At 58.6% G+C, this 13,422-nt stretch overlaps 1 protein-coding gene across 16 annotated transcripts in view; it reads right to left on the bottom strand.

Annotated features, from left to right (window-relative positions):
* Nucleotides 1–13,422, bottom strand: part of LOC461041 (rod cGMP-specific 3',5'-cyclic phosphodiesterase subunit beta) — a 104,499-nt gene that overhangs the window by 49,067 nt on the left and 42,010 nt on the right. For 13 of the 16 annotated variants that reach the window (XM_063809304.1, XM_063809310.1, XM_063809316.1 and 10 more), the window contains 5 exons: nt 12,814–13,165; nt 9,472–11,168; nt 8,178–8,669; nt 6,944–7,742; nt 5,853–6,380 (listed from right to left, as the gene is read on the bottom strand). In XM_063809304.1, coding sequence (XP_063665374.1) covers nt 5,853–6,320 — 468 coding nt within the window. In that variant the 5' untranslated portion in view covers nt 6,321–6,380; nt 6,944–7,742; nt 8,178–8,669; nt 9,472–11,168; nt 12,814–13,165. The remainder of the gene's footprint in view (nt 1–5,852; nt 6,381–6,943; nt 7,743–8,177; nt 8,670–9,471; nt 11,169–12,813; nt 13,166–13,422) is intronic. The other 3 variants (XM_063809306.1, XM_063809309.1, XM_063809307.1) reach the window with 3 other exon arrangements.

The raw sequence follows: 13,422 nt of genomic DNA, 5'->3' as shown, positions 1-13,422 counted from the left end.
AATCCATGCAATGTGACCCTGAGATAGCAGATGGTGCCACGCAGATCCACACAACATGACCCTCAGATGGTGCCACATGAATCCATGCAATGTGACCCTGAGATAGCAGATGGTGTCACACAGATCCACACAACGTGACCCTCAGATGGTGCCACATGGACCCACACAACGTGACCCTCATGACCCTTTGATGGTCCCACACACAAATCCCCACAACGTGACCCTCAGATGGAGCCACATGGACCCACGCAACGTGATCCTCATGACCCTTAGATGGTCCCAAACACAAATCCATACAATGTGACCCTCAGATGGTGCCACACAGATCCACGCAACATAACCCTCAGACAGTGCCACAAGGATCCACACAATGTAACCCTCAGACGGTGTCACACAGATCCACATAACATGACCTTCAGACAGCGCCACAGGGATCCACACAATGTAACCCTCAGACAGTGCCACAGGATCCTCACAATGTGACTCTTAGATGGAGCCACACAGATCCACACAACGTGACCCTCAGATGGTGCCCCATAGTCACACAGGCTATGGTTGATGAATGTTCAGCCTCACTTCTCTTGCCAGCTTTGTCTCTACCAGTTTCTTCCTGGATCTCAGACCTGACTCTGTCACTTCTCTCTGCCCCACACGTTTTCACAGCTCTTGTTTCACAAAGAAAGTATGGGAACAGCCACAGAGCCTTCCTGCCTCTCTCTTGTGGCCTACCCTCCACCCAAGAACCTCACGCTATTTGTCACCTTCTCTTCTTCATAGTCTCTCCCCATCCTGGGATTTAAGTGCACTCAGGACTCTGTAAAATGCTCTCTCAGCCCGTTCGTCTGCCGTCTTTTCTCCTTCACAGCTGCTCCTGGGTCCTCTGCCTTCCTGGCTGCGTCACTGGTCTCAGCAGGCACCTGGCTCCATTTCAGCTGTCCCAGCTGAGGTGGGCTGCCGTTACCATCCTTATGCCGACAGCCTCTCTCCTTCACCACTGGCCCCATTCACTCCCTGGTCCTTCCAGGCCTGTGCCAGATACACCCTTGGTCCCAGCACTGAGACCTTCACGCTGAGGCTTTGTGACTGCAGCCTCTTTGTGTCTCACCAGCCCCCACACCCTTAGGAGTGAGAGGAACAGCTCCTTAGAGGTCCAGAGCAGGCAGCCAGAATTGGGGCTTGGCCACCGCGGAGGTTCTGCCAGAAGCTATGCTCCTCTGAGCAGCTGGTTTTGAGTGAGGTTGCCCCTCGTTCCTCCTTCCCTGTACCTTGTCAGGCTTCTGCGAGCAGCTGGCCCAGCCCAGGGGCTCCCCAGGAACATCTGCTCCAAACCCTGGCTTGCACTCTGCCCTCTGCCCTCCTCAGCTTCCCTAACACCACAGGGAATGTTTACTTTTTTGTAAATCTGCCATCAAGACTGCAAAGAGTCCCACGTGGAAACATCCGGCCACTCTCTCACTGACACCTGCTCTCCTTTCCCCAGCGTCTGGTCACTCTGCTGCCCATGCATGGATGGGCACTCGGTACCAGCCGGGCCACAGCCACCCTGGTCCCAGCTTGGCTGGTGCAGCTTCCAGCCTCAGCGGCTCCCTCCCGCTGCCCCTTGTGGCCCAGCAGCCCGACCCCAGCCCAGCCTTCACTTCCTGAGATGACAGCCCTGCAAACTCCCCTCGGCCACAGGGATGGATCCCTCGGCCTCCCTGTCCGACTGCCAGCTGCCCCACCCATTGTGAAACGCAGCCACACCATCGTGTGTCTGTCGGTGAAGATTAACACGTGGCCCCTGCTGGCCCCCCATCTCTCCTCTCTGGTGCCCTCTGGGTTCTGTGTCCCCTGTAGTGATGCCTGGCCGGGGGGTCCTTGCCTGCTGGTCTCTTCCTCTCCACTGTCCAGTTCGGGCTTCCCTACTTCCCCAGAGGCTCCTGGTCAGACATGCCAGGAGCCTTGTCTGGGAGCAGGCGGCAGCTGTGGACTCTCAGGCTCCTGGGAACCCCCTGCATTTGCTCTGCCTCTAGCAGGCCAGGGGGCTGTGTGTGCTCACATAGCCAAGCAGCTGGGCCTCGCTCTGGGGCCTTCACACCCACTGTGGCTTCTCCAAAGCACCCCCAACTGCCCGAGCCCCACACCTCCTCTGCCGTCTGTGCTCAGCATGGCTGACGGCCGGTCCTGCCGCCCTCCTCCCTCTATCTCCAGATTCCCACCCAGCCCGTGTTCTCAACACCCCTGCTCTGTCCAGCCTTGTAGAGACCACCACAGGACTGAGTCCAAGGGTCTTGACTGCTGGCGACGTGCAGGACCCTGTGATGAGGTGTTTTGGGGCAGGGGTCAGGGGACCCACCAGGGTCCCGGGACAGGCCTTTGGGATGGGTTCCCGTGACGGTCCCAGGGAGAGGAGCTGGAAGGTGGTGGAGGCTGAGGCTGCATGCACAGCACTGCGGGGTCCGTGGCTGTTCGGCTGGGGCTGGGCTCAGAAACCGCTGCACAGTCAGAGCCGGGGTTTGAGTCCTGCCCCGCCACTTGGTGGCCGTGGCCGAACCCCACCAGCCCACCAGGATCATCCATCCCAGCTGCCCTCGCTGTGAACTCTTGCAGGTCTGAGGAGCCACAAAGGGGTGATGGCGGGGCTGGTGGCTTCCCCCTCATCAGGTGTGGGCGGCGTCCCTGCCCGGGGTGCACAGCGGGGGATGGGAAAGGCCATGTCACCTCACAGGCCCACTCGCTCCTCCCTCTCTGCACCCGACCTGTGCTTCCTTCCTGCCAAGAGGCTTGTCTAGGGGCCATGAACACTGGGTGGCTGGGCAGGGCCTCTCACCCGGCTGGCCCATTGGCTTCTGACATGTTGGGAGGGATAGAGGGGGGCCTGGTGTCCACCTTCTGGGACCTGTGGTTCCTGAGCCCAAGGTTTTAGGGTTCACAATCCATGCCCAGGCCTGGGCCAGGCTCCAGGAAGGTTGTGCTCAGTCCTGAGTCCCGGCAGGGCCCCCATTGTGCAGGCCCTGGGATTCGCTGTGTCTCCCCGAGGGGCTGCCGTGACACACAACATGTGTAGTCGTGGGGTTCTGGGAGCAGACAGGGACTTGGAGCCATCAGCTGAAGCCCTGCACCTCCCAGAAGCTGGTCCCACGTGGCCTGGCACCGCCTGGGCTCCCTGTAGGCCCGAGAGTGTGAGCCCTGGGCAGCCCCTCCCTCCATGGTGGCTCCTGGGACAGACCCCTGGGGACAAGAGGGCCCACAGGCCAGGCTACTGCAGCCTTCACCCTGGGCTGGCACCCTCAGCTCCAGGAGGATGGACGCTTGCAGCTCAGGGAGGAGCTGGTTACCCGGGGCCTGCCTGCCCTGCAGACTCAGGGCCCGCCTGTGCTCAGCAGCAGGCTGGTTTAGCCGCTGCAGCGCCCTTGAGAGGCAGACATTAGTTCCCCAGTGTAAACAGGGAGACAAGGCTCAGGAGAGCGAGACTCCGGGTGGCCCGGGCAGGAGGGTGAGACTCCGGGTGGCCCGGGTGTTGCGTGCTGGCCACCCACGCCCCGTCTGAGGGACTCTTCCACCACAGCCACGAGCTGCTCTCCTGAAATGGCCGGTGCGGCTCACGCCCTCCAAAGAGGGTGCAGTGGGCCAGACTGAGGTGTGCTCTGCCTCAGTCCCCCCTTCTGTAAACTGAGACATGAACCCAGAAGCCACTTGGCAGTGCTTAGGGTGCTGAGATGCACTTCATGAGGATTTGCACTTCATGAGGATTTGCACTTCATGAGGATTTGCACTTCATCAAGATTTGCTTTTTTTGGTGGCAATTCAGACTCAAGTTTCTGTTCCCTTAGTCTGAGATAACTAAGACTCCACAGAATGGAGGGACAGACACCATGCCCAGTCCCTTGGAATGGCAACAGCTACACTGGGCAGGGGAGAGGCCTTGGAGGTCAGTCCTGGGGCAGGTGCGGCCATGGCACTGGGGGTGGGGGTGGCAGGACCTGGAACAGCCCTGGGGAACAGGCCAGGCCGAGGGACGGACCTAGGACAGCCCAGCAGTTTGAGGGGGACCCGCAGAGCAGGGAAGAGAGACCATCAGCCGGGTGGGGACAAAGGGGTGAAGGGGTGGTGGCAGCGGGGGACAAACTCCTGGGGGCAAGAAAGACACAGCCCAGATTTGGGACAGGGTGGGGATGAGAAGTTGTCTTGGGGATTGTGTGCAGGAGGAAGGAAGGGAGAGAGGGAGGATGGCAGAAAAGGAGGGAGGAGGGTGGCAGGAGAGTGAGGGGAGGAGGGAGGAGGGAACGGGGGGAGGGAGGAGCAGCTGGTGTCCACCCCAGGCCCCACTGCTGTGAAGTTTCCTGGCTTCCTGGTAACTCATGCTCCTGATGCACGATTGATTTGTGGGTGCCCCACTTCTTAGGAGGGAGGTGGAGATGAAGGTAACCCAGGGATTACTGAATCTAGGTCACTGCCTTGCTGCTTGCTTACTGCCATTGGGATAAGAGGATTGCCACTTCCGGCCTGGTGCGGTGGCTCACACCTGTTATCCCAGCACTTTGGAAGTCTGAGGCAGGTGGATCACCTGAGGTCAGGAGTTCGAGAACAGCCTGACCAACATGACGAAACTCTGTCTCTATTAAAAATACAAAAATTAGCCAGGTGTGGTGGCGGGCACCTCTAGTCCTAGCTACTCAGGAGGCCAAGGCAGGAGAATCGCTTGAACGTGGGAGATGGAGGTTGCAGTGAGCTGACATCATGCCACTGTACTCCAGCCTGGTGACAGAGCAAGACTCTGTCTCAAAAAAAAACAAAAACAAACAAACAAACAAAAAAACCACAAACGAAAAAAAACCAGGATTGCCACTCCCCAGCTGCCTGGGAAAGAGGGACCACACCTGCCCCTGGGCTGGCGGCCTGGTGGGTAATTCCCAAGGCTCATCCAGCAAGAGCGGACGCTGCCTGGGCCTCTTGCAGCCTCCTTAGCTGTGGGGACAGAAAAGGGGAGAGGAAGCTGGGACAGGTGCAGGACAGGGAGAAGGGGCTTCCCCCCTCCCCTTCTTCCTCAGAGCCCCCTTGCCGGGCAGCTCCTCAGGGCCTTTCCAGGTCTCTGCTGGCCGCTGCCCTCACCCAGTCTGGCAGGCACCTCACACCCTGCTTGTTCTCCAGTCCCGCCAGGACCGCCTCTGTCCTCGGGAAGCGTCTGCCCTAGCCCAGGCTTTGCATGGACAGGCCCTGCCCTTCCCTCCTTCAGTGACTCCAGTGAGCCTGTCTCGATTCTGTCTCTTGTCCCTCCCCAGTCCCACCCTGGACCCCTGTGCTCAGTGGCTACCAGGTTTGTTCTCCCCTGGCGGCTGGCGTGGGCTCCCATGGGATAAAGCTGCTTCTGCCACAGTGGAAGTTTGGGGTTCCCCTGGCTCTCCCTCCCTGTGGGCGTCTGCACCACCTTCGACTGTGACCTCTTCTTCCCAAATCCCAAGGCAGGGCCTCCCTCCCAGCCCAGAGAGCCCTGAAGCCCCCATCTGGTCAGTCTTCCTGGAAGCCAGGGGTCCTCACAGGGACTACACGGTCCCCACCATGGGACGTGGATGCAGAATCAGGGGCACCCCGGTTTGAGCCTGAGTCTGCTTCAGCTGAGGCTCCTAGACTCAGGTCTAACCAACTCAGTGGCCACGCGATGTCAGCTTGAGCCAGAAGCCGAGTCGGAGAGGCAGGCGGCCAGGGCACAGTGCAGGGAGGGGGCTCTAGGTACTTGCTCCTCAGCACAGAACAAGCCTGTGCCCTGACAAGAGGCCTCCCTGGAGGCCTGAGGATCCGAGCTGATGCTTAGACACCTGGACAGGTGCAAGAGATGCACACAGCCGCCTCCCTGAGGCTCCGCACAGACCCACCTCGGCCACGTCCTCGACGTTCACCATCTTTTTGGTCTGAGCCACGTGGCCCACGACCCCGATGTCCAGTGGGAAGACGATCTCGGAGTCGGGGGGCACCAGGCAGTCCTCCAGGACGCTGTCCGGCTGCACGCTGAAAAGCCTGGTGGCCAGCTCGGCCACGCCGTTGCGCTGGCGGTACATGAAGAGGCTGCAGCGGTCGGCCTGCAGGAGGGTGCAGAGGCGCCGCAGGACCTTGAAGACCACGTGCTCCATGTTGATGCTCTCCTGCATATCCTGCACCAGCTCCAGCAGCGCCGTGCTCTCCTCCACCTGGCAGAGCTCCCGGAGGCTGTCGCAGTCCGGCGGGCACTCGTCCTCGCAGGCCGCGGCCACATTCTCAGGGCTCAGTTTCTTCCCAAAGTACTGGTGGGCAAAATCGGGGTTCTGGTCCAGAAAGCTCCGGGCCTGCTCCTCACTGAGGCTCATGGTGGCTGCCTGTCCCTGGAGACGCTGCTGCTCCAGGCACGCATGGACTCCCAGGAAACCCTGTCATCAGCAAAGTCTTTCTTAGTGAGATTAGGAACCCCGGGGGCGGGTCAGCTGACTCACCCCTACAAATGGGGGCCTGCGCTCCCTCTCCTCGGACCCTGGGACTTCCCACCTTCCAGGAAAACCAGACCCTGTGGAATGAAGGCTGGGAGTAACTGTTGGGGGATCTCCTGCCTGTTGCAGGCGTCATGGGTGGCTGGGCACAGGCATTTAGCTTCTAGCAGACCAGGCCCTGAGAACTAATCCCCTGAGGAGGTTATCCCACACACAGCATGACGCTTTCTGCTGGCGGAGCTGCCTGAGGGTTTGGGTTGGTCCCACAGGTGGCCCCAGGCCCTCCTGGGAGCCCAGACCTGGGCTCGGGTGTGCTGGGGAGGTGGTGGGGCACTGGCCCTGCCTCCAGGAGATGCAGTTCACCCCTGTGCAGGGAGAGGGGGCCGGGTAATCACACCAGGACCCAAATGCCCAGAGGCCAGCAAGGGGACCCTGGATGTGGAGGTGGGACCACATCCACCTTCCCCCACACTCTGAGGGATGCAGAGTTGCTAGTCAGCCTTTACCTGCTGTCAGGCCCCGGCTGGGACAAGCTTCGGGGTGACGCCGCTCTGAGGCCACATGGCTTTCGGTGGAAAGAGGACCTGAATGTTGGGGGCTGCCTGGCAACAAAGCCCGACCTCTCCTCTCCGCTGTCACCTCAGCAAGCCCTGCCTGCTCCCATAGGCATCTCGGCTCCTGGGCCAGCTCCCTGCAGGCCAGCAGGGGTGATGTGGCCAGAAGCACCTTGGCTGGGTCTGGCATGGGCACCAGCCTGGCGGGCGGGTGGCAGTGTTCCTGATTTCCCTGAATATAAAAACGCTGATTGTCGCTTTCCAGGCACCTTTGTGCTGCCAGATCCTGGGCTTAAGGTTTCTTCCCATCTTTTCCAGTTTGTCTGTCCATGTTGTCACCATACTTTTAACCAGGATGCAAGGTTTTCATGTGGTTCTTTTACTGCACTCAGCTGGTAGACGTGTGTGCACGCGTGCATGAGTGTGCACATACGTGTGTGCACGGTGTGAGTGTGCGCACGTGTAGGTGTGTGTGTTCATGTGTGAGCACGTGTGCATGACAGCCAGGTGCCCTCAGGAGCGCAGAGTTCTCTCAGCACGAGGCCAGGCCCCAGGGAAGCTTCTGCGAGGGCCCTGGGCTGCACCGCTGCAGCTGCCTGTCTCGGAGGCTGCTCTGAGGGCAGCATCTGCGCCGTCCACAGTGGGCCCAGCTGGGCGTGCGACGTGTGCCCTTGTGCCATGATGTTCCTGCCTCCACTTAGTCACAAAGTCACTTCCTTTCAAGGATCTGCTGAGAGGCTTCCCCTTTTTCCTAAAAATAGTGAATTCTCACTGGGGACGGGGGAGTGGGGATGTGGGTGGGGGGAGGGGTTGTGGGGCCGCTGCAGTGCTTGGGTTTGGGGCCTGGGGGAGGGTCGCCTGCTTTGCATTCAGTCCCAGAACAGCCTCCAGAGCCTGCCGGGTGCATTTCCCAACTCCCAGGGATGAGCTCACATTGCGCCTGGATGTGAGGATGGCGGCCGGAAACCAGCCTTCAGGTCCTCGGTTGCCCCACCCTGAGGTCTATGCACACGCAGCCCCTCCCCACCTCCTTTTTCCTCTCCGGGCTCTTTCCCGTCCCCCAGTTCCTCACAACCCCCTTCTGGACACCCCCACTTTGCCCCTTGCTCCCCTCCCTCTGTCAGCGAGGGGCCTGCCAACCTCCCTCCCACAGGGGCCTCCGTGCCCGCAGAACTGAGACACTCACCTGCGTGTGAAATGAGCTAAGCGCATCTTGAGTGGGACCGCAGAGCTGGAGAGGCCTTGCTGGGGGCATGAGGGCCTTGGGGTGGGGCTGGGGGTGGCAGCTGACCTCAGGCTCTGCCTTGCCACCTGCCCAAGGGAGCGTGGAGTGGCTGGGCTCAGTGTGGAGAGCAGGTGGGACAGGGAAGGGGTGCTGGGCTGAGGATTTGTGGTGCTAGCGGGAGTGAGGGTTGGCTGGGAGGGCTCAGTGTGGAGAGTGGGTGGGACGGGGAAGGGGTGCTGGACTGAGGATTTGGGGCGCTAGCGGGAGTGAGGGTTGGCTGGGAGGAGCCCACAGTCTGCAGCCATAGCCCACTCACCCTAACACGACTGTGACAGCAGCTTCCGCCCGCAGCACAGCGTTCCTCACCTGTGGCTTTGTCCTGCCCCAGGAGCCCGTCGTGATTGTAGGTGAGTAGGTTCAGGGCGGCAAGGAGTCCACAGCCTCTGGGGAACCCTGAGCCATGACCATGGGAGTTGTGTGTGAACACCGCAGCTCCCTTACCTGCAGGGGCCCAGAGGTAACTGCTCCATGGCACACTATTGGTTCTATCTTTTCCCCATCTCACTTCCCTACATACCTACTGATGATGCTGGGGGACCCTGATTGGGTTGGACTTGACACAGTCAAAAAGACACACCTGTGAGGCACACCTGTGAGACACACCTGTGAGATACACCTGTGAGATGCACCTGTGAGGCTCACCTGTGAGATGCAGCTGTGAGACACAGCTGTGAGACGCACCTGTGAGACACAGCTGTGAGACGCACCTGTGACATGCACCTGTGAGACACACCTGTGAGACACAGCTGTGAGATGCACCTGTGAGGCTCACCTGTGAGATGCACCTGTGACATGCACCTGTGAGATGCACCTGTGAGACGCACCTGTGAGGCTCACCTGTGACATGCACCTGTGAGACACACCTGTGAGATGCACCTGTGAGACACACGTGAGATGCATCTGTGAGACACACATGTGAGACGCACCTGTGAGACACACCTGTGACATGCACCTGTGAGACGCACCTGTGAGACACACGTGAGATGCACCTGTGAGACACACATGTGAGACGCACCTGTGACATGCACCTGTGAGACACACCTGTGACATGCACCTGTGAGATGCACCTGTGAGACACACATGTGAGACGCACCTGTGAGACACACGTGAGACACACATGTGAGACGCACCTATGAGGCACACCTGTGAGACACAGCTGTGAGATGCACCTGTGAGGTGCACCTGTGAGACGCACCTGTGAGAAGCACCTGTGAGATGCAAGGATTCACTGGGCGGCTTCTCCACAGATGCACCTGGCGAGTGTCTGAGGAGATATGGGAGTGCTCTGTCCCTTGGCTCCTACTAACTTTGCCTCATCATAATGTAGAATTTAAAATTAGCAAGCACTTCCTGGCAGTCACTTAGAACAAGGTGTTTGTCATCAAATAGCTTTTACATGAAGAGAATCCTAGTTTCTTGTACTAAACTGTGGAAAAGATGCAATTGTACAAGGAACAATTGGCCCTGACGTTGAAATGGACCGGTCATGAGGAATGGCAAGAGGTGAAAGTGGAGAGAAGATTCGAGCTCAGAATCAGAAATCTCATGAAATTGGCAAGCAGAGAAACAGTCAGCTCCGTGGGGAGCTGGTGCTCTTCCAGACCATTTCCCTGGAATGAGGACAAGGAAGGGTGAGGAGGTGGGGCTCCTCCTGAGCTGGTGTGGGAATTCCACCCAGGACAGGACAGGGGTCTTTGTGGGTGGGGGCGGCCGCGGCCCTCGGCCTGGGCTCTGTCCTCTGCCCATGCTCAGCTGCTGTCTGACCACAGGCGAGGCTCTCGGCTTCTTCAGGTCCCATTTTCTGGTTTGTTCTCGCCAAGAAGAATCTTGTGGCGTTGTTTTTCCAGTGGGAAGTGATGCTGTTGAGTGTGTGGCAGGTGCTAGTGCCCCCGATGAAGACGGGTGCAGACGACACGCCACAGAGGACCACGGTCCCCCCTGGCAAAGGTTGGGGGAGGGTCCACAGGAGCTGGGCAGGGGTGTGTCTGGAAGGGGGTCTTCACCGTGTGGTACCTGTGGCTCCTGTCGGGTAGTCTCAGGCTCCCTCCAGATGTGAGGGCGGCACCCACTCCTGCTCAGATCTGAATACAGATGGGCTTTTGTCCTCGAGCCGAGGACATTTCTGTGTGTAATGAGGAGATGCGGAGCAGGAGGCAGAGCCTGTGTTCCTCTGTTGGTTGGGGGTGGTTGGTGCCTAGCAGGATGATCCCACTCCCACCAGTGGCACGACCACCTGCTCCATGGTGCTTATTTTTGCTTTTTCATAAAGAGGCCTCAGGGCTCCTCTGTCTCCACTCAACAGGAGCTCTTCATCCATTTACCTCCTTGTAGCCCTGGAAGTGCCATGTTGAAACTCCGGACACCCGCCCCTCATCCATAAAAGACTTGGTCCCTGTTCTCACAAGGCCTATAATCTAACGAGGGCAACAGAAGTTTATTTTAAAAATCCCACAAATGCATGGAAAACACTCACTGTACCCAGGGCCAAGGCTGATGGAGATGCCAGGTGTCCGTGGTTTGGGAAGCCACATGGAGAGGACGATGGCACAGAGAGCAGGGGGAACCGGTGTGATGCGAAGCAGCCCTGGCCGGTGGGGGATCCAGTCCGTCTCACTTTAGGGTGGGACAGGTTGAGGTGCAGCCTGGAGGGGGCGCAGGCACCACCTCCTCGCAGCGGGCGCCCCTCACATGTGTGCGTGCCCTGCATGTGGGTCACACCAGCGTAGGGAGAGAATCCTGCTGCCATGGGTATGAATGTTAGAATGGCAACTCTCTGGGCTGGGTGCGGTGGCTCATGCCTGTAATCCAAGCGCTTTGGGAGGCCGAGGCGGGCGGATCATGAGGTTCGGAGATTGAGACCATCCTGGTTAACACAGTGAAACCCCGTCTCTACTAAAAAATAGAAAAAATTAGCCGGGTGTGGTGGCAGGTGCCTGTAGTCCTGGCTGCTCGGGAGGCTGGGGCAGGAGAATGGTGTGAACCCAGGAGGCGGAGCTTGCAGTGAGCCGGGATCGTGCCACTGCACTCCAGCCTGGGCAACAGAGCGAGACTCCGTCCCAAAAAAAAAAAAAAAAAAAAAAAATGGCAACTCTCTGGAGAAACAATCACTGAACTGGTAGAAAGGAATGAAATTATAAAGAAACAGTTGAACAGAAGAGGATTACCAGCAGATGAGAGCTATGGCTGCCTGATTTAAAAGGCCAGGGGAGGCCCACCAAAAAGGCCACAGGCCAGCCTGGCCAACATGGTGAAACCCCATCTCTACTAAAAATACAGAAATTGGTTGGGTGTGGTGGTGCGCGCCTGTAATCCCAGCACTTTGGGAGGCTGAGGCGGGCGGATCACCTGAGGTCAGGAGATCGAGACCAGCCTGGCCAACATGGTGAAACCCCATCTCTACTAAAAACACAGAAATTGGTTGGGTGTGGTAGTGCGTGCCTGTAATCCCAGCACTTTGGGAAGCCAAGGTGGGTGGATCGCCTGAGGTCAAGAGTTCGAGATCATCCTGGCCAACATGGTGAAATCCTGTCTCTACTAAAAATACAAAAACTGGTTGGGTGTGGTGGTGGGTACCTGTAATCCCAGCACTTTGGGAGGCCGAGGTGGATGGATCACCTGAGGACAGGAGTTCGAGACCATCCTGGCCAATGTGGTGAAATCCCGTCTCTATTAAAAATACAACAATTGGTTGGGTGTGGTGGTGGGTGCCTGTAATCCCAGCTACTTCGATGGCTCAGGCACAAGAGTTGCTTGAACTGGGAAGCGGAGGTTGCAGTGAGCTGAGATCACACCACTGCACTCCAGCCTGGGCAATAGAATGAGACTCTGTCTCAAAAAAAAAAAAAAAAAAGCCACAGGAAGCTCCCCCGTGAGAAGCACTGATTCACCCCACAGCTCCAGAGGACCAAGAGATTCAGACCCTGGGGCTGGTGTCAGTTGGCACTCCCCAGGAAGCAGACACTGGGAAGCAGGTTCACTGTTGATTTGTTTGGACGTTGGTCCCCTCCAAGCCTCATGTTGAAATGTGATCCCTGATGTTGGACGTGGGGCCTGGTGGCAGGTGATTGGGTCATTGAGGTGGATCCCTCACGAACAGCTGGTACCCCTCTCGTGGGGCTGAGTTCTGCCTCTCACCTCCTGTGAGCTCAGGTTGTTAGAGCCTGGCCCCCACCCCCCTCTTCTCCCACCCTGGCATGATGGGTCCCCTTCACCTCCCCCACGAGTGGAAGCTCCTGAAGCTGTCACCAGAAGCAGACCCTGGTGCCAGACTTCCTGTACAGCCTGCAGAACCGTAAGCCAGAGAAAACTCTTTCTTTACAAATGAGCCAGCCCCAGGTGATGCTTTACAGCAACACAGCTGGACTAAGACAGCATGCCCTGGACTCAACCTGGACACCTGACTGACGCCCTGGACTCCAGCATGCCCTGGACTCAGCCTCAGGGGAGGACTCTAGAGAACTCCCAATACCATGAACCGGCATCAACCCACGTGCACGAGTCCAGGGAGACAGAACACACACACAACTTTATTACTCACAGGCAGGCAGCAGGGAACAGCAGAAGCTTAGGATCCATGGTGAGCGGGTCCCCGAGGCTTGGGAAAGCTGCCCAGAACGAATGGAGCCTTGTCTATGTGTGTCCCACTTCACACCACAGCTGAGGGATCCCAAAGGTGCACTCTGCTCTGGGTTCCACAGCCAGGGGTGACTCCCAGGGCTACAGTGTGCGGGACATCCTGCCCTAGGAGGCACAGGAGCAGAGCCAGGGCTGTCCGGCCGGTCCTTTTCTAGACCAGGTGGTTGCATTCCTGGCACATTCTTCAGGTATTCTCGAGAAGTACGCGTGAGAAGGGAGGGGCTTGTTCATTCCAAGGCCACCTGGGACTTGTCCTGAAGATGCCAAGGCAGAATAGGAAGTGGATTTATGGGATGGGGGCTCCCTGCGAGGGGTAGAAGGGAGATGAAGGAGGGGCAGGTGGGGAACCCCAGGTGGGGGTGTGGTTGTGGTACCTGTGGAAGGAGAGGGAAGGTAGGTGGCTGGGCAGGACCAGCCTCAGACTGCAGTTCGAGACCGTACTAGCCAGGCTCGGAGGAGCCCTGGGGAAAGAACGCCTTTCGGGGGAGCCCCTGCGCATGGAACGTTCTGA

This window comes from Pan troglodytes, chromosome 3 (genome assembly GCF_028858775.2).
Source record: "Pan troglodytes isolate AG18354 chromosome 3, NHGRI_mPanTro3-v2.0_pri, whole genome shotgun sequence".
In the NCBI taxonomy this organism is placed as follows: domain Eukaryota; kingdom Metazoa; phylum Chordata; class Mammalia; order Primates; family Hominidae; genus Pan; species Pan troglodytes.
The sequence above is the reverse complement of the archived record's forward strand: the minus strand, read 5'-3'. Positions and strand labels throughout refer to the sequence as shown.